The 25,176-nt window shown below is 39.9% G+C and overlaps 1 protein-coding gene across 4 annotated transcripts in view; it reads left to right on the forward strand.

The window, feature by feature from the left end:
• The window catches only part of LOC139720967 (breast cancer anti-estrogen resistance protein 1-like), a 111,147-nt gene that overhangs the window by 74,347 nt on the left and 11,624 nt on the right, over nt 1-25,176 (forward strand). For 3 of the 4 annotated variants that reach the window (XM_071632322.1, XM_071632315.1, XM_071632308.1), the window contains one exon: nt 12,676-12,924. In XM_071632322.1, coding sequence (XP_071488423.1) covers nt 12,676-12,924 — 249 coding nt within the window. Of the gene's footprint in view, nt 1-2,431; nt 2,843-12,675; nt 12,925-25,176 lie in introns of those variants that run through there. The other variant, XM_071632300.1, reaches the window with a different exon arrangement.

Raw genomic sequence — 25,176 nt, forward strand, 5'->3', positions numbered from 1 at the left:
AGTACTTCCTACATATGAAACGGATAGACTACAAGAACAACATAAAAGCATCTCTGAAGATTTTGTGTTAACTTGTCTGGTTTGCCACTGTACATTATCATCAGCTCATACTGAATTTTAGACTCTGATCAAGTGCTTCTCCCCACCCCTGTGCATGCAAGCATTTGGGGAATGGTTACTTTCATTTACATCCTGCTTGGGGGATTCCAGACAATCCACCAATGAACAGCTACATAGCATGCATACTACTTTCCCCGTCAATTTTACAAAGAGAAACTATGTATTTTATACTATTACCCTATCTCTGATGATCTTAAATGGACATAACAGTCAAAATGGGAAGAGATTTTTGTTGTTATTTTGTTGTGATTTGACTCTAGTCATGAAAATTATGACATTTCTTTGTTGTGCTTTTTCACGTCATCAAATTGTGAAGTATGTAAAGTGGACATCGTGGGCATAGAATTAGAAAGCTCCAAGAACATACCTACAGTGCCCCTTTATGTTTGATTGATTACACATGGGGTAGATGTCTTCATGTTGTGGTCAAATATTAACTGCTCTGGAATGTTTTGTTGGCTGTTTGGGTGTTTTTGTTTGTTTTGTTTTTTTACCTATTCTCTGGTCAGTTTCAGTTTGTGCCTGGCCACTCTGCTTGATATGGGGGCAGGGCAGACCAGCGTTACAACTCCAGAATGGAAATCAAGTTTGCATGACTCTCACGGGCACTGACAGAGGAAAATATATAAACTGGGTGGATCTTAGCAAGAATTTGACATGTGACCTTTCCCTTTTAGCTTCTCTCATTGGTATTTCCAAATTTACAAGACAGAGAGGAAAAAATGACAGCTTGTTAAAGTGCTTTAAGAGAAATCCCCAACTTCCTCTGAAGGTCATGAAAACTTCTGCCATGGTAATCTGTATTTGAAGAAAGTACACCATCTTTGTGACATATGGGTTAAGCAGTTAATACATATTTGGGAGGTGGGGGTGTATGAACCAGCAAAAATGTTAACTCTCTTAGAACCAGTGGAACATATAGCCAGAAAATTGTCATGGTAGATTCATTGATTGTAGCTTCTTGAAAAGGTCTTTTTTAGATTGATATATTAATTTATTATATAGGCCTACATGACCAGGATTTTCTTGAAGCATGGGGGAGGGGGGGGGGGGTCATCTTAATTTTGTTTCTATGTATAATATTATGAGATAAATTGTGAGATATAATTGAAATGTACCTGCACCTTTGCTGTTGTTGTGTCATTTCACTATGTGGCCTTTAATTCCAAATACCAACAGATGATAGACCCAATAGGAATGTGTTACGGCGCTCTCCGTGACATTGAAAGTTTCTCTCTGTCAGTAGCAGGCCGACAACAGGGATTGGTCAGCTGCTGATAGCTAGCTCTTAATCTCTTTCATAGGTTCCATAGGAAAAAAAGGGGGGGGGGAAGATGTTTGTTTGCTGTGGTGGAGTTGGATGACCCATTTCCACGTAGGAGCAGCATCGGATGGCATCCCTCCACATGGGCAAAAGCATGGCAGTGGATTCACTACAACCTGCGGTAGCTGGCTTCATCAAGACGCCATAAGTCAACAGTGGCCGGCATTGCTCTCTCAGTTAGTTCTCAATCAGGACCCAGAACTTACACAACGATTTGCTGTTGAACATTTCCTCAATGCATCATTGATTGCATGCAGATCTGATTTTTGATTGGACAAAATAGTTTTAGAGAATTTGTTTTTCCTTGTTGAGTCAGAGCAAACAAATTTGCGAATTTACTCGTGCTCTGAGCTGCCAAAATATATTTTTTTAAATATATATATATATATATGCATACCATTTTGTGCCATATGTGCAAATTGGCAAAGAGGTATTTGCAAAGAAAATAGGCATTTTAACAGCACTTTCAGGAAAAAGTCTTGTTTTAGTTTGACCGTTGTCACTTCTGTGATTACACAGAGCAGGAAAGATTCTGATTGGGTTCCGACAGCGATTAGGAACGCGGGGTTTGTGTTTCATCATAACAGGATGACGGCTACAGGCTCATGATAACAGGGAAACAGGATCTGATGTGGCCACTGTTTGTCTCGCAATTAACGCAAATGTGAAAGAGTGTGACAGGAACTGGCGACAAGGCACAAATGTTGTGGAGAGATCTTAAAAGCCTGTACCGCAGGAGCTCCTGAATATCCTGTGTATAGTGCTGGACTATACATATTGCGCGAGATCAGCAGAGACAGTGTTCAACACCAGTACTGCTTCAACCTGGATTTGTTTTTGACACAAAAATACTTTGTAGAAACCGGACTGAATCTTTGCTAACAGTGATGTGGATTATGGTGGATCGCTGTGAATGAAATTCACCATTGTTGCTATCATTTCTGGAGAAATTTTAAGAGCATCACTGACGGACTGTGTCTGATTCAGTCACGAGTTGTCACTTTATTGCTTCCGAAAGTTTCAATGTTTGTGCGTTCAAGGAAGGAGACCACTTGTACGGGTGAAGTTCTTATGTGTGGAATCTCTAATCAGTTCAGTGGACCTGCTTTGAAAAGGAACATGATGCGATGCTTCTAATCATGCCGATTCTGATCCAAGAACTCCCATCTGCCGAAGAATCCTAATTTACAGTTGTCATTTTCAGTACGTGAGATTCTCCCCTTCATTGGTAGGGGTTTGCTGCAATTCTGCCCGTTGCATTCCTTCTGGCCTGCCCCAGAAAAAGTCAGAATTGTGAGAATGGATTGTGGAATGACAACATCTTTGGATGCGATCACTGGGGAGGTGGTTACCATGCCTGCCCTCTGTGGACACTACTACCATGACGACGCAGTCGAGGTAGACTTCAGAGTTCATATTTTCAATTTCTTTTTCCTTAAAAAAGAATAGATATATAGTTTGACCATGGGAATTCATTCTGTTCATGGAGTGAGGGATTGGGTCATCAGTGAGTCTTGGTGGAATATCTGTTACAGCTGAAAAGAAATAATACAGTCTATTGCTCGACAAATTCATTCATAGGGTGAGAAATTAATGGCTTCTCTTCCCAGTGTGAGAGTATGTTCAATCTTCTCATACAAACATAAATGTTAATTAATTTTTTTGATTGCGTTCAGAGGTAATGGCCTTGGTTTTTTTTCTTTTTTCAGTAGATATGAACATGTATTTGTCTACTTTTGAATGCATGAGACATGTTTGTATGGGGGCACCTTGTGAACAATGTGAGGTAATACAGTATATAGGCATGCAGGAAACATTTTTTTTAAAAGGATTTGTCCACGTCAGAGAGTTTTGTTCTTGTTTTTTTTTCAGCTTATTTGTTTCATAGTATTCTGGATATATTTTTAATAATACCTCATTCAAGACTTTCCTGTTACCCCGTTGTCTGTCTTTTTTTCCATCTATCTATCCCTCTTCCATCTCCCCTTCTCTCTCTATCTTTCTTAGTCGATGAAAGAAGATGATATGGGCAATTGCTGTTCCTCTCCATGCTGTTGTGGAGACAACATGACCTCTTTATCTCACTGACATTCTATCTCCATCCTATCCTTGCGTAATCGTTATAATCTGTACAGCCTCCCATTCATTAGCATGCCTGTGCTACTGGCTTCACTTGCAGGGATAGGGTGGGGTAGGGGAGGTAGGTTTGTAAAATTTGAGATGTTGTTACACAGGGATGACCTCTCCTTGACAACTTCCTGGTGAAATATTTTGATTGCTTGACGGACGATGCTTTATGATTCCTGACTATTCCTGCTGATAGGTCACGCCACATTGTATGATGTTGCAGTCAGATTGATTTTTCTCTGCCATTCCCTGTTTTCACTTTGAAAACTCTTTAGCGGTGAAGAAATTCAAGGGGGACAATGTTGAGAACACCCCAACTTGTTATCAAAGTCTGGTTGTCATGGCAACATCTTTCAACATTTGTGACTAAACCAGTCAGTTGTGTTACTTTTGTAAGGGTCAGGGTAAATCTGCTGACCAAGGTGCTTTTTGTAGCAAAGCCGGTAATGGTCATTGTTCTCTCCTACCAAACTTTAAAAACCCCACACACATCTTGACAGTGTGTCATTGTGCATAGATCTTTGTTATTTACACTCTTTTTTCAAGTAGTTGACAGTTAATCTTTCATCCCTACTTGTCATCCAGTATATTTTTTCTCAGAGCATTAATCTTCCCAAACACATGTAGTCATGGTGTGTTTGTCCTTAGGCCCACTTTACTAGTAGGACTTATTATAATGAGGGATGTGAAACGAAGAACAAATAAGATGCACTTGACTTGTGAACTGTTTGCCCAGTCATTCAAGGTGGTGCCAATGGGAGAGAAATGGTCAGTGTACAAACCTTGGCCAGTTTGTTAGTGAAAACCAGTAAGAGCAACTCCCACGCGTATCGTGTGTTTACCTTGTGAATGAGATGTAAGGAATTGATGGAACTTAATAATGGTGTTGTTATACCCGGGTCAAGACTGAAGACGATTATCGTCGCGGTGAAGAGGATGACGTCAGGATGGTGTAGTCCTTGTATGGATGACAGTGACTGTGGTGGAGGGTTGCCGCGGTGATCAGCATAAGAGCCCTGCCTTTATCTCTCATTATGTCATTTCCTTCCGATGAATACAGGCATCATCACTGGCGGGCAAGATATATATAAGTTGGGATGTATGTGTGTGTGTGTGTGTGTGTGTGTGTGTGTGTGTGTGTGTGTGTGTGTGTGTGTGTGTGGCTTAAAGGTAGATATCTGGTCATTGCTATCAGCGCCTCCACGTTAGCTTGACTGATCACTCGTTCGCTGTGATGCATTGAATTAATCATATTTCCATCCTAAAGCTTAAGGGTAGGAGAGGACCATCTTGTATCATGAAAGTAAATTATTTATAGTTCTATACATGATACATTGTAGATATAAGACCTAATTGACTAGAGTTCATCGAGCAAAATTGTATCAAAACAAAAATATGTGGTCAAAGGATGACCAAATTTTGTCTGGATTATACACACAAACAGACACACACACACATACACACACACACACATGCGCAAATCAAATAGTGAAACATAATTGAATCACTTTGAAAGTTATATTGTAGACATTCGTGGGACATCTGTCAAGATTAGTTTGAGAGGAAGGAAAATATCATTTGTGAGTGAACAGATTCCTTACATACCTAATTTGTAAATATCGCTTTCTGCTACTGTCAAAGATATCTTCAAATATATTGATGTTTAGTTTTCATTGTCTAAATATTTGCTGTAGGAGATCAAATTTTTGATGCAGTGGTTATTTCCCATGACATCCCGTATGCGTGGAAATGTTCGTTGAAATACGGTTTTATATTTCCATCTGGCAAATCGCTGTACACTCTTGTGTATTTCTTCCAGAGTTGCAAACAGCCCGAATATGAAATGTAACACCTAATGTTTGCCCTAATGCCTCCCTGTGTTATTTGCCCATCAAATGTTTAGACTCCTGCTTCTCAACAGGACAGAATATCTTAGCAACTCATTGGGCAAGTAGAAACAAACTAGACAGACAAATGAATTGGCAGGGACTATTGCATATCTACAAATAATCACAAGCTTTCTGAGTAGGACGTGAGGGAGTTGAAAAGTGTAAATTGAGCGCTGTTTCCCCCATGTCTTTTTTCTGTGAGTGATAGTCAGTTTGCCTCGGCGTTCGTTGACAACATTAGCAAAGCCAAGCCACTTCCTGGGTATATTATTAACACAGGCTGACGGCCGAAAGATACTTTGTAGACGTAGAGAAGGAAAGGATGGTGGGGGGGGGGGGGGTCGAAAGAGGGTCAGAAAGGAGAATACCGTGCGGTTTGCGTCACAGGAAGCACCATGCTGCCGATATCGATGCGATAGTCGGTGAGCGGTGCGATATTCCGACGTGGTGGATGTTACCTGGAAGGCTTTGAGGACAGAGTGATGTGACTTTCTAGTTCTAAGGTCATTTCACCCACGTACGTCAATTTTTTTATTTTCATAACAGTTTAAGATTTCAATCTCAAATTGACTATATAAATGTATGTTTCTTTATAGTTTCAAGCCTCAAGCACTTTAGCAGAACTGAGGTGTAATTTTGCCTTTGAGAAAAGGATTTTTTTCAACTCAAGAAAAGCAACATTAATAACTTGAAGCATTACTCAGCGTGACATATTATTGCTGATGATAGTGACTCTTTTAATACCACCTTTGGTTTTGAGCCAATCTTGTTTTGTGAGAAATGGGCAAATATGCAAATTTATGAAGTATGATTTGAATCAGAGTTGATCCAGTGATTGGTACAGTAACTGCCTGAATGCAGTGCGCAGGGGGGTGAAAGGTTAAGTGAAAGAACGTAATCCATTGCACACCTGCATATTCTAAATGCCTTTTGATCCCCTGAGGATATCAACATCATTATTTCAGACCACCGAGTTTCGAATATTTCTCTATTACAAGTCTGTCAGCATGTAAATTAAAGCTTAAAGCACCGCACTTGGTTGCTGTACAGAGAATTGATTTTCTTGTGAGGTAGAGCTGGAGTATCCTGATAGATCACATGTCGCATTCTCATCTTTGTTTGTCACAGAAATCAGGACATTATGTATAGTCTTACTCAAGACTGAGTCACATGGAAGAAAAAAAAATACCTTGCAAGGTAGTGCAGAATCTTGTATAGGAGGCTGTGTGAGCATGCTTCTGTAAAACCAGAAATATATGTGGCAAGAAATTTTCCCAAAGTGGAGCCAACAGCCTTTTTCACAGCATAAAATTTTCGCGAATTGCATGTAATGCATTCAATGTATGTAGTGTAGATAGGAACTTTTGTATGCATGTAAATTTGGAAAAATCTTGGCTCCTCGCAAATTTTGCAAAAATTTCATGCTCACAAAAATTTCTGGTTTTACAGTATATCTGCCTCTGGACGCATGTTGCGTATTGTAAAATTGACGCGGTCGTTCACCACCTGGACTCACGAGGGCGTATTAGGACTCTGGACCTGCAGAAGGAGAGTAGGCAACTGGATCTAGCCTTCCCTCTGGTATAGTAGATTATTGGCTGCCGGAATCAATTAGTCAAGCATGTCACTCAACAAGATGGACATATGTGATGGGATTATTCAAGTCAATCACCTCGCTCCCCTTAGCTTTGGTAGTCGCGGGACATCTGCAGTCATTTTCTTTCACTTTTCCCCAATAGAGCTCCTTCTTTTCAAATAGATTTAAGACCCCCCCCCAAAAAAAAAAAAAAAAAAAAAAAAATCTTTTGCAGCAGATTGTTCTAGAGTCATTAAAATTTGGCAGTGATGACCTTTTCACTGACAAATGTAGCTCTTCTACTATCGAGCAAAAATTGATTTGTATATTTCCTGATGTTCCAGTGAGAGAATTGTGAAGTAATGATGTCAAAGTCTTGTCTTAATGTCTGTTGGGAACTGCAAACAGTGTCTTTGTTTTGAGAAAAGACATGAAAATTAAAGTTTTCAGAGCAATCTTATAAAAAAGTGATCTTAAAAGAGTATTCATATTCAAGAAACACACTTAGAATATAATGAGACTGGCAACATAAGATCTTAAAGTGTATAGGTCATACATGGGCCTTTCTTTCAATGGTGTTTTCTTAGAATATATGGGGGGGGGGGGGGGAGGGGAAGCCTTGCCTCGCAGGGTTTTTTTTGGACAGATTTTCCAGCCACTCTAAGTGTCAATGTCACGATGACATGTTTGAGTTAAATCAGGAAGGACAGCCTAACCCCGTCCTCTACACTTTTTCCCTTAAGTCGTGGGGGAATAACCAGTGACGTCATTAACCTTAGGAGGAATGAGAGAAGGGGGGGGGGGGGGGAAGAAGGGGGGGTGGGGGTAGATAAATAGAGTGAGGTTAAGGGGAAGGCCTCAATCCCCTCATTTGGTTTGGGTTAGGTGTCGAGCGCTGATAAGGATCAGATATTGCCCAAGCAAGTTAAGAAACAGGGATTTGCAGTTAAGTGACGTTAAGTGACGAAGGGGATGTTCTTCGTTGCTGGTCCTGTTTGCCCTGCGTGTGCAGATTCCCCCGCTGATGCTACATGCTCACTTCTATGTGTGTAAAAATATCAGAGTTGTGTGTGTGTGTGTGCATTTCTACTTGCATGCGTGGGCAATGAACTCTGCATACCCCGCCCCAAGGATGCATCGCTAAGGAGCTCCAGCCTCTGCAGCGTGCTGTCGTGTCTCCTCTGTGTGTGTCCCCGCACCCCTGCTTTAGCAAACACTGCATCACTCTGTCAGTGTCACTCCCGCGAAGTGGTGCCATTCCCAAAAGAGCTTGCCTGCTGGACTGAAGCGTGGACACCACTGCTTTCTAGGACAGTGAGCAAAGTGGTTTCATTCTTGTGGTTTCATTCTTGCCACCAGGAATAGCTTCATCTTATAACAGTTCTTGTCAAGTTGGGATCCTTTCCTTCTTTTTTTTTTCCTCTCTCCCCTTCCAAACTGGAGAGGAAAGGGACAAGCTACAACACTTGACACTTTCTTTCTTTCCCCGTTTCCCTGCTGGGCAGCACTAGGAAACCCAGCTCACCATGGTGTACCATGGAACACGCCTGGTCTATTACATTCGGGATGTTTACGCTCATGTGGTGAGTTTTGATTCTATTTGAGCATTTATACCCAGACGCTGCTGTCAGATTAACGGACACAAGTGTGTCCAAATTTGCTGTAAACAGGTGTCTGCGTGTATTCCTGGAGTTTCTACTGACAGTCTTCATTCACTCTTTTAAAAAAAAAAATGAAAACTGCTTTCTTGGAAGTCTGTAGCTAGTCAATAACAAATTTGCGGTTGAGGGAATCTTCAAACTTATTGTCATTTGTTGACACATCCTGTCAATAACTCTCCTCTCCCCTCCTAGTTTAGTGAAAAGTGGAAATCACTCAGACGCCATGCAGAGTTAGAACAAGAACAAGAGAAGAGATTGCCTTCCATACTGTTTTTCCACTGAGAAGTCAACATACTCTTGCGGTTAGATCATGGCAGGTTGCGAGGTGTCTTGTGAGAGTGTTTTCTTGAAGTGTTTGTTGTGCTCACCTCTTTTTCAGTGGTGTCCAAAGGTGACAGCCAAATGGATAGGGTATTTCCACCGGTATTTCTGAGTTCCTTGACATGTATGTCTTTTGTGTCAGAACTCCTATAGAATTTACGGGCCGTTCCAATGGTGTCTTTGCTTTTGATATAACTTTTACTGCTTGGATTTCTGAGAAGAAGACAGTCAAGTTCAAGTTGATTTATTTCACTTCCAACAAACAAATAATTAGAAATACAAAGAAATGCTCATATACACAGACGTCATGAAATCAGTACCACAATGCGATGAACAGAGTAACATTGTAAAAGAGATACATGTGTATATCTCTTCTACTTTGACATAAAATGTAGCTTGATTGAATCCCAAAGACAGTATGACAATGTATAGTGTTCACAAAAATTTGTGGCTCCCTTCCATTTTTAAGGAAAAAAAAAATGCATTGTTTGTTACTTTCATTCATTCTTTTTCATGTATTTATTTTTCATTTTCAACAAAACATGTAAATACGATATATATTTGTTTACAGACGATAATTGCATATATTGATGTTACATAATATAAGTGAAATTCATAAGTATGCTATTAATAAGGAAGGTGAATAGAAAAATGACAAAAACATGTTGAAAATATGAAAACTTTGCTATGGTTCTGTAGAACTGGAAAAAAAATGCCAAAAAAAAAAAAAAAAAAGGTTAGTATCCTTTCTTGTTGTGTTCCTAGTTCTGTTATGGTATTTAAACCTATCCCTGTTTCATATCATATCGGCCGATATATATTTTTGAGTGATATGTTACTTCTTGAAATTAGCCTCTGCTTATATGTGTATGTGTACCTTGTATCATAGCTGGTTATATGATGAGAAAAATGTAGCAGTATTGATTAGACCACTTTAGACAATATGATATATCACTGGAAATGATATGTAGCTATAGATGTGTGTTATACTCACACATTATATAAGTGTGTAGCACATCACTGCATGTTTGATGTGTATATATTCTTAAAGCTGTTATTTTCGCAAAGTTTAATTTTAGAGAATTTCCCGTGTCACTGTTGGGTCATGAATTTAATAGTTCAGCACACAAAAATATTGTAAATAGATATGCAGTAAAGTGCACTTATGACAACTTCAGTGTCAAATCGCATAAAGAAAATCTTGTGAAAATGTCTGTGGCCTTGTCATTGGCGAATTTTTACTCTAAAATTTGTAATGGAAGCATGTTGAAGAAGAATGCACCTTGAAGGAGAAAGGAAAAGTTTCTTCCAAGAACTGGCAATTCCTCAAAATCAGTGGAAGTTTGAGTAGAAGGAAGTTTAAGCAAGGCAAGTTATACCTTTTCAAATGTGAGAAGATTGTATAGCTCTATCGGAAATAACTTTTTGACAGTAATACCTCTAAAAAAACCTACATATTTATTGTGGTATTGACTCTCTGGTAAAGTTGAAGCACATTTTTTTTTTTTTTTAAACGAGAATATGCCAAAATCTAGTTGTTGTTACAACGTGACTCTGATTTTGCTGTTTATTTGTTCATGTATATTGATTATAACTTCTGCTGTTCAAGTTTATTATTCATAGGCTTTTTCTTTATCTCTCCTCGCTATGCTGTTTGCAAAAATATCAAAGTGTTCTCGGGAAATATTTCCTCAAAGCGCACAGAGAAATAAGTTTTTCCTTTCATCACAGGGATGGGACACAGTTGTTTTGAAGGTCGCCTATCTATATATCTCCTTGTCATCCTCGCTCCCATCACCAATATCCATCCAGGGAGGGAAGGCACTGTCTTGCATCGGAATTTGGATCATTTGTCATGTCGCAAATCCTCCAAGCCCCTTCAAAGGATCACTTCACCCAACGTTTCATTTACGGACCTGAAACACTCCATCGCTCCCATTGCCATGAGAAAAAGCACTTTGCAGCAGACTGCAATATCGACTCCATTTTTGGTTCTCCTTTTTGTTTTTGTTCTTACCATTTCTTGGTATTTTCTCAAAGTGGAGAGCGAATGAAATATATAGAAAGGATAATAAAAGACAAGCCTGCAGCCCGGTTATAAAGGCAAACAGATAGATAGATAGATATGTAGATATATGGAGAGTTATATAGATGGATACAGAGGAAGAGAAAGAGAGAAGAATGGATTTTTGATGGAACAATTGAAATACAAATTTGAATACTCACTATTCGCTATTTGTGATTTAAAGGACTTGCATTATGTGGTGATGGCAAGTTGAATAGATGGCTATTTTTTTCTACTTTCAGCAGGACATCATTGAGTGCATGGCATAGATCAAGTTAGAAGTCCAGTTACTCTTTTAATATTCCATGAACAATATAAAGGCAAGCAGAGAAAGGGATAGAATTAAAACTTTACACCAAGTTGCATCATATTTTAGTGATTTATTTGTGCAGCACATCAGATAGATATGCTAATGTCCTATAGTGGCCTTGAAATGTCTCACATTGTCTCATATCCAAGCAGCAGAAACCAGCTGCTCATGCTATATTACTTACGAGAAAGGCAATATCCTCTGTATGACACGCATTTGAACACCCACTATTGGCCTGATATTGACCAAGTAATATCTTCAAATTGCATCGCAGCCTTGACTTGCTTCTTTTGTAGGATGACAAATTCCTGTGTCCCTCCTCACAGATAGACAGACAGACACACGCACACACCCTCACTTTTGGCAAGGTTTTTATCATGTGTTGCAGCCGTGGATGATATTACATAGTGGAGATCGGATATTAGAAGTCATCTTCCATCTTTTCAGTTTTCAGAGGTGTCTCTAATAAGACGTGAAAATGGTGCGATATTGCCTATCAGACTCCATCTTCATCTCACCCCTTCAACAGAAGGTGGATGATTACCTTAGTACAGTGTTACTCCCAATCCCCAATGGGATCCATGTTGTAAAGCACAGCAGTGTGCCATTAACCCTCTCACAGCCACCACCAGACCACTAACCCTTTCTGTGCCAGGGACATTTGACAGTGTGTACAACACTATGGGTTTTTTTGTGTGTGTCATTCCCCACTCAAAGCATGCAAAGGGTTCATGTGCCAGTGGGAATTCATACAAACAGGTTGTTTGTGGAAGTTACAGACTTTGTGAAGATAGTTCCAGCCCTTCAAGAACATATCTTCTCAAAGTTGGGCAGAACTTCATTGGAGATACAGACAGATCAATGTTCTCTCAGCCAAGAAAACATATAGCTGTAGCCCCTGTTGACAAAGTGACTGATTTTGTCACATTCTCATTGTTTGTCTCCAACAAGCCACCATTATAAGAAATTAGATAGAATGAAATGTCATCAATTATGTCTTTTTTTCTGAGGATATGGTTTTACTCCTTTGAGCATGACATATTTGACCATCTGAAAAAAAAAAAGAAATCAAAGCTGATGAGAATACAGTGTATAGACCAGCAAGGCTGCATGAGATGAAGCTCCTGACATACATGAAAACTACTTATTAATCTCACAAAAGTTCACAGTCTTTTGAAGTGCTTCATTACAAATTGTTTTTCGTCTCTTAATAGTTTTCTTAACCGGAAGTAATCATGATCTAACTGAATTTTCTTTTTCTTTTCGTCTTTTGTCTCTCTAGCATGTCCTCGCCAAAGCTCTCTACGACAACACAGCGGAGGCGCCAGACGAGCTGGCCTTCAGGAAAGGAGACATTGTGACGGTCATCGAACAGAACACTGGTGGTCTGGAAGGATGGTGGCTGTGCTCCCTCAATGGGCGGCAGGGCATCGCCCCCGGCAACCGCCTCAAGCTCCTGGCGGGTATCTACGAAAGCCCAAACCAGCCCATGACGAATGCACGCTCAGTTTTGGAATCTAGCAGTCAAAAGGTTTGTACCAAATCCTTTACTTCTCCTAAAAAAAAAAGAATAATAAAAAAAAATGTGGGATTTTGGTCACATGCTGCAAATCAGCATCATTTCAGATTGGCATGAAGTTGATGATGTTCCCCAGACAATAATGACAAAATTTTCCTTTTCACTTATTTAACTCAACCCCATGCCCCCAAATAAAATGTAACCCAAACACTTGTGCTCAGAAAAATGATTCTTTGTAGACTGCCTCTGTGTCTGCAGTAAGGCACTTGTTGTGTCACACTCAATAACTCTTCCGACATCTCAATAATTTCCTCAAAAGTTGCTGCGATAGAGCTGTCAATCACTAATGGTGCTGATGTTCAAAAGCACCACTTGCCTCATCTTCTTCAAGTGAGTAAACCAGGAGAATTAAGTTGAGAATGTGCGTAATGATCTATTTGCAGAAATGGCAGTCTAAGACTCTTTGAATAATAATCTGCTCCATAGGAGGAGCAGGAAGCACAAATTCTTCAACCGACAAAGATTTTGAAGATGGGTGGGAAGCCCTCAAGGGCGTATGCAGCATAGGAAATGCAGTATGTGGGGGGAGGAAAGATGCAATGGGCCTGTGTTCTAGTCGGTGATGAATAAGTGTAAATCCCTACCCGCCTCTGCTTTAATGTTACAGTAGACTTTGAGTCTAGCCTGATGAGGGATCATTACCAAGGCTGTGTCTTAAGCTGGATGTGCAGATTTATTGCAGCATTACACTGCTCATCACAGAACTGCATAAAGATTTTTTTTCCCTCCTTGCAACATTGCTGCATTCATGGGATCACATTTCACATTCTTCCCCCACCCATAACTGAATTAAAAGCTGTTGAAGTCCTGTAACGTATATCCAAATAGGTTTATGTATGAGATTAGGATTCCTTGAAGAGGATGTACATTCTTTACAGTCTAATTCTTGGGATTATGCGTACTTGGAACCTCCGTGAGTCAGCGATCATTCACGTAAAATCGGGTTTTCGCCGCCACAAGTTTGTACAGAGCCCACGTTTTCTGTCTTAATGTTTTGCAGACGCTAAAGACAGTCACTGTTATACAGAATACCTTTTTATATTCATCCTTATAAGTTAAACATACAGGACTTGAAGAGTGAGGGCAAAAGAGAGGAGAGGTTAACTGTAACGTAGTGGCTTTAGGATGAGGACAACAAAACATTTTTTTTTGGCAGATGCTGAGGGGCAGCATGTGCATCATCCACTTGAACTTTCTCTCTCTGTAACAAAACCAAGTTGTCATTTGGAAGAAAATTACAAATTTAGGTAATTACCATGCCAAATATGTCAAAACTTGGATACCTTTGAACAGGTGGATGCAGCTAATCTTTGCAGAGGTAAAGGGCAACTGGGAATCTAGACGTGACCGAATGCACGCCATCACCTGGCAACGTGTAATCACAGAGGCTGATTTGGAGGCGGGGTTAAACCTTGCTGGTGTAATGGATAATCATTGTTGCCCCTGGAGAGGGGCATATTTTTGCCCCCCAACAACGACAACACAGAAAAAGAACCTTGGAATTTCTAATCATGGAAAAATGATTCATAATTTTTTTTCAGGGGATTATGAGGGGAAAGAATTAAGCAACCTTTAAGGCTGAACTTTGATAAAGATTAGATACCCTTGAGAGGAGACTAAGAGCTTGAGGTATGGATGGATAGGCTGTCGGTGTGTGAAGTGAAAATCACACTAGGATTCTGTCCAAGGCAAAGGTTGTCAAGATTTTTGGAAACCCTGTTAGTGAACCTTTTGAGAAATTTTATCTGATATATCATATGACAGTGCTTGTTGAAAACAAAGAAAGTTCCCCAGAATTATTGCAAGAGAATGCTCAAATCACTGTACACTGACTGGATTCCTTGCAGAAACATTTTTTTTTGGCCAGTTTTTAGGATTTTTTTTTCTTTTTTTTTTGTTGGGGGGGGGGAATGCCTTGTTCAACATTCTGCAATTTTTAATTTTTAAAATTCTTAATTTTTAAAATTCTGCAATTTTTATTTTTACTATACACATTAAATTTATTTATGTCTTTTTATGACATCAAGTAATGATTGAGTTATTTGTGGCTATTATGCATTTCTTTCGTGAACAGACAAAGTCCATGAAAATCTGTACAAAAAAAAAAGATTGATCTAATGGTTGTGCATTTACTTCACTATCACCAAACCAGAATTAATTCAGATTGGCAACTTGTGTAAACTTAAAGGAAGAAGGTTTTTTTTTTTTTTAGTTTAAACTTGTTTCACAGGTAATGGTCCAACTCTTTCACTTTGTAAACATGCTTTGTAGAACCTGTTGCTGATAGCCATTTTTTTCTGTTATGCAGCTCAAAGCTGTTCTGCATTAAGCAGGTGGATGTGGAATGAACACAAGTTAACACATTAGATTTGGATCCGTTGGGGGAAAAGAAGATATGACTCACATGAACATGACAGCGAGTGTGCTGCGCTCTTTGCATTTAATTTTCATTGCGCCCTGTGTAAGCGCTGGATTATTTTTAGGATAAACTTGAGGCTGCTACTTGCTGAAATACTTCCTCCAAAGTCAGCAGTGTTCCGCAAAATTCTGCAGCTCCCCTTCTGTCTATGTTGCTCATAATTTCTCTGTTCCTCTCTGCCTGCAAAATTTTTCAGGTGGAGTGTGAAGGCCCGGCATTGTAGACCTTGAGAGATGTTGTCTGAAGTTCATGCAGATTTTGTATATCTCCGACGTGAAGGAAAGAGGTTTTTAGTCAAGATATTATGCGCCAATTTGGGGCTGTCTGCTCTTTTTTCAAGGACATCATATTACAGTGACAGGCATCTTTCTCTGCACCTCTGCTCTCCTTTGCTCGATATAATTTGTTGATACAGTCATCAGACCGCAGACTGCATAATGTTGGTTTGGCCTCAAAAACCTGCCAGCCCACAGAGCGTTATAAATATGCATGTTACCCTTGCCCTGATTTCACCAGGTCCTATTCCTGTCTCATCTGACAGGAGGAGACTGGGTGTCTGTAGGAGATACATTGGAGCTTTTCTTAGATATATTTAGCCATAGCGGGGTGAAGGACATCTAACCTGCCATTACATGCGGAAGCTGGAAGTTTTTATTCCACCAGGGGGGCATTTCATGATGCATTTTGTCCGACAAAGTTGTCCGACAAATTTTGCCCTCAGCCAATTAGATGCAAGGGTTTCTGTAGCTTGTAACAGTTTGTCAGAAAAATATCCGACTAAAATGCTTCATGAAATGCCCTCCAGGGGGGCATTTCATGAAGCATTTTTGTCCGACAACTTGTCGGACAAATTTGCTCTCAGCCAATCAGATGCAAGGATTTCAGTAGCTTTTAACATTTTGTCAGACGAAATATCTGACAAAACGCTTCATGAAACGCCCCCCAGGAGTTATGAAGATGTACAGGACAGAGATGTGACCACCACTGAGATGTATGTCACAACCTAGCTGCAACTGCAATCAGCAAGCCATATAAGAGTTGTCACCTGCATCAGTGGTCCAAGGTGGTCATGGCTAGCCTTTGATTACATGCCTTTGGTCAAGTCATCATTTGGAAGATTTTCTCCCCTTCAGTTCACTGTGAAGCATTACTGAGACTGAAATATTCAGTTGTATGTCAGAGGCAGGACTCTGCTACCATGCTGTTGCGTCCCATATGATTCTGTACAATGACTTGTCATCAAATTGCATTATAGTTTATGGACTTTTAGGTAGATTTTGGGGGCCCTCATAAAAAAAAAAAAAAAAAAAAATCTCACAACTACTGCAAATGTTGATCATTGCAGCCACCAGAGCAGTAGCCACTCATCAGCTGACGTGGTGCGACATCTTTGTGGTAGTGGTTGCTGCAATTGTTGTGACGTACAAAACATGCAAGTCTCTTCAGGAAGCCTTGTAACTTCTGGCATGCTGATGAAGGTGCAATACTTTCCCTTTACACCGTTTTGTTTCCTAGAAGTTCATGACAAAAAATGAAGGAGAAAGACAGAGAAGGGGGGTGGGGGAGGGGGAGAATATGACAGATTAGTTGTGCCAAGTGAACGTGATCTTCTGGTAATTCAGTAGCCTTATTCATTTTTTTTTTTCATTGTCAAAAACAAAGGTGCCCGGTCTTCTCATTTTCCTCTCTTCTTGAAGGCCACTGGTGCCTACGCCTTCCCTAACATCTCTTGCAATACCCACCCATCTCAGTTGACATTTAATCCCATCTAGGGTCATAGCATCATCTTGTCCAAGTAGTTTCTATGGTAGCAGAGTGGATGACCTACCAGCCCACTAATTTGCCCCGTTTTAGTCTGTGGAGACGTGATCATTACCATCATGAAGAGTTAGTTTGATAGGATGTGTCAGTCACGAGTAGGCTGGACGTAGGTAGAGTAGCGATGGGTAGGATTGGGGTAGGGGCGGAGGATCACTGTAGGGGGTAGATATTGTAGAGATGTGTTGCAGTATCCTAAAAATAGCTTCAACAGCATCAATAATAATAAACTGTGTGCAGCATTTATATGCACAGAAATTTAGGCAGTTAGGGCTAGTCATTAAAAGTAGATATTAAGCTCTTACAGACATCAAAATAGTGAGCAGAATGCCTTGCTGTTAAAGAGGAGGGGCAGAGAGAGAGAGAGAGAGAGAGAGAGAATAAGAGTGTGGTTATATTATGTAGGATAGAGTGCTGAAAAGGGGAATAGATATCATGATGAGTACATCCTGAATATCATTCTCAATCCAAAATTGCACAGGTAGGAATGTAAAAACTAGAGAGAATGAGAGCAAGTGTAATTTCACACTATTCACGTCTGCTTTTTAAAGAAGTGAAGATAGAAGGGTGTGCACAATAACATTCTTGTCTACGTGTAACTGAAACATTCTTCTTTTTTTTTTTGCAGCTGAGAGGGTACAATGTACTTGTCACTGTGCTATATCTGGCACATCACGAAGGTTACATGGCAGCCAGGGTGTTGGGATCCGTCATCTCACCCCAGGTAGTCTGAGGAAGAATGTCAGGGTATCTGTTCTAAGTTTGCACAAGGTTTGCAGACAGCTGGTCTGCGCTCCTCCCCTCTGCTAGACCCCAAGAGGGTGTCTGCCATTCATGTAAATCTCAGCAGATGCAACAAAGATGTCAAATCATTAACCTCCCATCCCCCCCCCCCAAAAAAAAAAAAAAAAAATGAAGAGCTGTTAGAAGTATTATTTCAATCAGTAGATATAGATTGATTCCGAGTTAAGATGCAGAAGAGCTCTAGACAGTGAGCATTTATGGTCGTGAGCATCTTTTCCTGTGATGGGCTTAGTCTAATCAGAAAGAATCCTTTCCTCAATAAACCTCCATCAAAATGATCAGATCTAAAAGAATTCCATTTTGAGAAATCAGCATTTAAAGAAATATGCAACAAGCAGTAATGTCTACTACTTGTTGAAACAGACCTGCCTGTGTGAATATTAAATAAGGGTAGGCCTCTCCCCTATGTTTTAAATGCAGACTTTGTCTTCTATTATGAAAGAGAGTGAATTAAACCTGGTGCTCAATTTTGAGTGTACAATTTATATATATACTTTAAACATGTCAGTTTGCATAGTATATCCCAGAACTATTTTTCCATCATGTGACTTTCAGCAAATGATAATGGTTGAATATTTTCAAAACATTAAGTAACTTTTTTTAAAACAGATATTAAGTGACTCTCTATCATGAGTTTGATAGAAGAAATTATGATTAAATAGTGTTTTAAAAAATTAAACAAGCTGGTTTTGTATGGTTGGTGTTATAGGCGTGTTTATTTAGAATCCAAAATGGGAAAACGTGTTTTCGTGTGTTTTCGTGGTGTTTTTGTTTTTGTGTTTCTTTTTTTTGTGTGCTATAGATGAGTGAAAGAGCTTTCACCTCTTTTCCTGACCTTGATTGAATTCAAAGATGCTGTTAATGCATCGACATTTCAGTGCAAAGAAACAGGAGAGGAGAGAGAAGTGAAGTGAGAGTGGGCGAAAGCTGTCGACTCAAGATCTTTTCCACATCTGTGACTCTGTCAAGGAGAAGTCAGTACCAGGTCTGTAGGCTTACAAAACAAAGGAGACGTTTCTTTAGATTTCGTTAGTGAGGCTAGATTCATTGGGACCTTCATCAATTTAAGTGCGTCCTTGCATGGCCTGATGGCTTTCACCATGCTAAGGAGGGAGAGGTTTTTAGATTTCAGAGAAGCTACAGTCGTCCGGACCTTGAGTCGTGTATATAGAATACAGAACACATAGTGTTGGTTAGGTATTGTAGGTACTACAGGATAATCATTATACCAAAATATTTGATGAACTGTGAAAAATTACCTTGAGCTGATTAGCTGTGATCTTGTATTCCATCATTCATCCCTATCCTTCTGATAGCTTCATTGTAGTGTTTATATGGGTGTTTCACATATTTTGTGGCCTATCTGCTCTTGCGTGCTCCTGCATACATCTGCAGATTGATACAATTCATATTCATAGTTGTCCATCACTTTTGTCCATTTCCAGATATTTTACTTTTTTTTTTTTTACTGAAACTGTTCCACCCCAAAAAGAAAACAATAACATGAATATTTATATTAATACCATCAGAAACATTTCTATAACCATCAGGCAAAGAGGTCTTGGCGAAAACCTCAAGATGTTTCTTCTTCTTTTTGTTAAACAATTTGTAGTGAGAGTGATCCAACAGTCAGCTTTGGATTGATCAAATCATACTGCAGACATTTTTATCAGCCATCGACAGAAGTTACTGGATAAATATTTGGGGGAAAAACTGCACTCAATTCCCTGGAACTATGTCATTGCGCACCCCCGGAAAGCCGAAATCGACTGCACTGCCCATAAACAACATCTTTGGCACAGAGCTAGAAATCGTTTCTATTTCTTTTCTCCCTCGTGGGTGAGAAAAATGTGTGGGCCATTTGATTGATTTCTGCAGTCTGTGATGGTTCCGATACAGCGCTATAACTCATCGAAAAAATTCCTATCGCTGGTCGTTGCTGGAAAGAAATCAGATTTCTTCCCCCGTCAGTCCCTGAGCATAGTGTGAAGTGGAAAATCTATAGGCAGGATCAATAGGCAAGTCATGTTTAAAGAGAGATTTGGGTAAATAATTCAAGAAACTTGAACCGAGGTGTTGACACATTTCGGCATGTTGTGAATCTTCAATTTGTAGACACACCCTCATGAGCGGAACTTCATGTAACAGTAGCTTTTCGTGTCAACCATAGGCTATCTTTGACAAAGACTTTGAGCCATAAAAGACCCAACAACAAGAAGGAAAGATATTTGTGAAGAGAACCAAAGTCTAGACAGTTTCCCATCACTGTCTCTTAACTGATTTTGTCATTGTTGGTGGTGAGTAAAGGTCATCCAAATTTTAATGCGAAGATACTTTCAGCAATTTTATTTATATCTGACATTTCTCTGATGGGCTCAATTAGAAAGTTTCAACATGCACTGAACTTGACTCTGTCCCTAAAGGTGAACTTATAGCATCTGAAAAATCTGTGTCTCGTTTGAAGTGATCATCTCTGCTTTGTGTAAGTGATGTTCCATCTTTCCACAGAGAGTTTTGCACCAAATGTGGAAAACAACCAAAGATTGTGTTTTCAAGAAACATTCAAATATGGGCCACACGTTACTTACAATTCTTCTTAGTTTAACCTGCATTTCAGACTTGTTCAAGAGTGAGAAAAGTAGCTTTTTTTGTCTTTTTTTGCCACAAATTGTGTAGCAAGCAGTTTTTCTTTGTAAATTGAATGCATGTCGTCACACAAATGCTACGGATAGAGTATCTTGCATTGCTGCAGAGAGCGAGTGAGATCTTTAAGTCACACATCGACTGGCGCAGAAATTTAGCAGCTATCATTGCGGGGTAAACAAGTGATGCATGGGATGCCTGGAGCTGAGATTACAAGTGCCAAGAGATGCGCCTGCTTGAATCCAAGTCGGCTGTGAACAGGTGCGCCATCAAGTCCAAGAATTTCTATCAGGTTCTTAATTGCCATGGACTGCAACTTAGCTTGACAACAACAAAAAAAATGTGAAAAGTAACTATGCTATATGAAAGAGAGAGAGGAAAGAAATTGACATGAAAGAAATGAAAAAGAAAAAAGTAGCTCATGATGAGTAGGATCAGGGTTTCAGAATTTCCTGTCGCGCCTTCTTCGCAGGGGAAATAGTATCTGAGCCGATAAGGTCCCATGTTGCTGGATTCTGCGCAGATCTCGAAGTTGGATGCGACATATCTCGATAATCGCATGCACCGAGGCGGGCCCAGAAGGTCCTTGCGTGAGGCGCAATCAACTCTTTCGGTCTCCAGCACGTCTTCTTCAATCAAGTGTGCCGCTCCCGAGCTGGAGGTAGATAAGAGATTAGAGGTGTGCACTAGATTGAGGAAGAGTCTGCTAGTGATAATACATGGCGACAAAGAAGGGGGATATATCAGTGATAGCTGATAGCTTGTTTTGCATTAAGTAATTACCCCAGCATTGGTTTGGCTTTGGCCAAGAACTCTGTTGTGAGACATGATTCATTAAACATCTTAGCAACCACTACTGACAAGTTTACTACAGCTTCTTTTTTTTTTTTTTCATTTCATTCTAAGACTCCCTCAGTCATAGGAAGAAATGTGTTAAGAGAGAAATATCATTATGATGTGTAAAGTTATGTTTTGTTTCATTCAGATTTTCAGTCCATAGAGTAAGGAAATGCTCCGTAAACTTGTTCAGCAGAAATTATTGAAAGTTATCAGCACATCTTGTCTCAAACTCCACACACACACACACACACACACACACACACACACACACACACACACACACACACACACACACACACACACACACACACACACACACACACACACACACACAGAAAACTTGACCTAGAATCGTTGCCATCACGTGCGGAATATGTCAGTCCCAGTTGACGAAATTTGATTTTTATCCTGAAGGAAATCATCAGTCCGCATTTAGCTTGATCATCTAGATGGGGCGAGTGTGATAGCGTAGACCTGCGTCTCAGTGATTTAAAATGATAGAACAACAGGAAAAGCACTCATTTCTGCCTCAAAATTAAGAGAAGATGACTTTCAGAGACTTTTTTTTTTCAAATTGTAAAGTGGAGAAAATAGAAGAAGGGAAAAGGGTGGCCTAACATGTTTTTTCCTTCCCCCCTCGCTGTGTGTCTGTAGGGACCTTTCAAATGTCAGTTGTCTAGAGTATTTTTGTAGCATCAGTGACTATCTTTCTGTCTGTGTAGCACTCCTTTCATTCTCCTTGTCTTTCGGTCTCTTTTTTGCCTTCCTCGGTCTTTCATTACGCTACTTTATTCTCTGTATTAATTTCATACATTATATGCACTGGTATGCGTCATTTCCTGGCATAAAGGGTCATGATCTATACATGCCTTTTTCAATTTATGACGCGTAGTGTGTACCTACACACACAATGCTATGTACAAAGCATAAAAATAACACTTTCTTCTCATGTCCTCTCTGCTAAGTTTTTTTTTTAGCAAATTCAGAGCTTGTTTCAGGATGAATGAATATGGAGATGGGATTGCGTCAGACGGTCGTATCTGCCATATTGATCTCTCTTACCCCCTTCTTCCCTTCATCTCTCCCATCTCTCCTTCTCGTTCTGCATAGTGCTGATGAAGCGGTTTCAGTCAGTGTGAAAACCATGGCATGCCTCACTGGCAATACCGAGAGGACAATTCAGCCTTTCCTAGGAAGTCATTTGCTTGCATATTCGGAACACCTTTCAAGATCATTTTGTCAAATTAAAGCAGGTTTCTGATTGTCAGTGTTTAAAAGTGATTTCCTATTCTAATCTAAAGCATACTTACTGCTACATTATAGTAACTCTTTTCTCATCTTGTGTCTCAGTAAAGAAACTTATGAGACAGTTAAATCAATTTTAACGTTGAGTCTGGTTTATTTTCAGTCTGGGAATGTTTCCCTTGTAATTTCATTCATTTTTCTCTCTATTGATTTTTTTTTTGGAGGGGGGGGGTATAAAGGCTAGGGGGCTAATTTTCTAGTCATCAAATGGAGTTTTAGTGCTTTGCATCCTCCTTTTGTTATTCACTCTTGATAAGCACGTAGGTTTTGTTTCATACCTTTTCACTTCGCTTGGTGAACTAAGTGACTGGAGATGTACATCAGGCACAGTCATCTTCCTACTTACCTCTGATCACGTAACTCAATAAATGACATCGGTGTGATTGTAACTGCTTCAACCCCTTGCCGAAGGGGGTTTTCGACACCAGTTACTGCAAGTTCAAGCCTTGCACTGTTGCGACCTCTGCTCAGGTTCAGGGCTTTCACTGCATTCCAGAGTTGGTACTCTGCCAAGAAAGAGTGGTGTGAATGTGACCGCTATGTGTCGGCAGTCATAACTAGATTTTGCCAAGTCCCCAGTGGGAACAGACTTGGCAGCCGGTGATGACATTCAGGCAATTTTCTTTTTTTATCTTTTCTTTTTTTTCCTTGTCATTATTTGTCTCTGTTTAATGTGAGAAGGGTGAAAGAGGAGAAACTGGGTGGCATGAATGGTGGAGGAGATGTAGGTATGAGAGAAAGGCAGACCATTGAGGAAGGAAAGATGACATTGAGAAGAGATGAATGGTAGCTTTACAGATCAACCATAGATATTTCCTCTCTCTTTCCTGTTCCCCTCCTTCCTTCTTCTTGGTCTTCCTCTTCAGTCTTCTTGGTCTTCCTCTTCAGTCTTCTTCATCATCTTCTTCTTCTTCTTCTTCTTCTCCTTCTCCTGCTCCTCCTCCTCCTCCTCCTCCTGCTCCTGCTCCTCCTCAATCTACCCTCTTTTTTCATTTGTTTGCCACAAATGCTGATTCATGTCAGCATATTGCAACATTCCTTGTCACGTCTTCACATCTTATCAGATGAACCAGCCTATAATAATTTCAAGGTCTTACGGAAACACACCTGTTACAATGAAATATGAAAAAAGATAAAATTCCAGGAATTCTTATTCTGTAATTCCTGATCCTTATGAAATGTGTCACATGCTGTTCTGGTAACAAGTGCCATATTTAGACCTTTTGGCAGAGAGAACAACATCTGTTGCATTCATCATTATCAATTTATAAGTCTTCATGTGTTTGTATGTATATATTCGTGTATATCTATCATTCCAATTTAATATACTGCTACTTAGGCCTATATATGTTTGTAGGATTGACTAAGCAGGAATTGCTCTTGATAAAAAAGACCAGCCATTTTGATGACATCCGAATGAGATGTAAGCCTGCCCTGCATGCACTATCCAAGCCCATCCTCATACACCTTCCTCTCTGTTTTATTCCTCTTCTTTATTATGTTTCATCCCCTCTTTCTATCGACCTACAAATCTACCTATCTATGTATCTATCCATCTCCTTCCCAGTTGTGTGCATACTTCATATATTCAGGTATATATTCTGTAATTATCCATTTTCTTTATACTTTGTATATAGTCTTTTCTCATTATCCTTGTCCCGTGTAATTAATCGAGGTTTTGCTCAAGAATGGCATATGTTGGATGCGGTGGTGGTGCGATGCCCGACTCTGGTTACAAGAACGATAATTGCTGTCCATGCATGCTTCTCGTGGGTGGGATAAAAGATTTACAACTAAGTCAAATAGATGGGCAGATCTCAGCAGCAGAAGGACGAAATATACCGGGAAGTAGGGCAGGTTATAGGAGTGCTGTTGGATCGTGTTTGTGTGTGTGTGTGTGTGTGTGTGTGTGTGTGTGTGTGTGTGTGCTTTTATTGTTTAGTTTTTTGCCTTTTCTTTTGAGGAGTGAAAAGAGGGTGAAAAATAAATGTCCTGTGTTCGAGCTCCTCGAGCTGGCCATGGAATTGAAGTTGGTCGAACAATTTATCTGGCGATTTCATTACAGGGGGTTCTGATCAATTCAAGGTTTTCACCAATCTATTGCCAATAAGGCTCTAACCGGCTGTAACTGCAGAATAAGTAGGAGACATTGCCCGACAATTCTTGGGATTGACTGAAAACATTCGGCCAGTACGGCGTGTCCGAGGGAACTATATTTGCTTGTCTTCCTTCCCAAAACATCTTTCTGTTTCTGTACCTATCTTTGGCATTGCGCATCAAGTGTTCCTGATCTAGCTATTTTGCTGTAATAATGGCTACTTTGCCTCACTTCTTCTCAAGATTACATTCTTGTTTTTATCTTGAAAGTGCTGTAG

This window comes from Diadema antillarum, unplaced genomic scaffold (genome assembly GCF_040938485.1).
Source record: "Diadema antillarum isolate AM-2024a unplaced genomic scaffold, OU_Dant_1.0 scf00000012, whole genome shotgun sequence".
In the NCBI taxonomy this organism is placed as follows: domain Eukaryota; kingdom Metazoa; phylum Echinodermata; class Echinoidea; order Diadematoida; family Diadematidae; genus Diadema; species Diadema antillarum.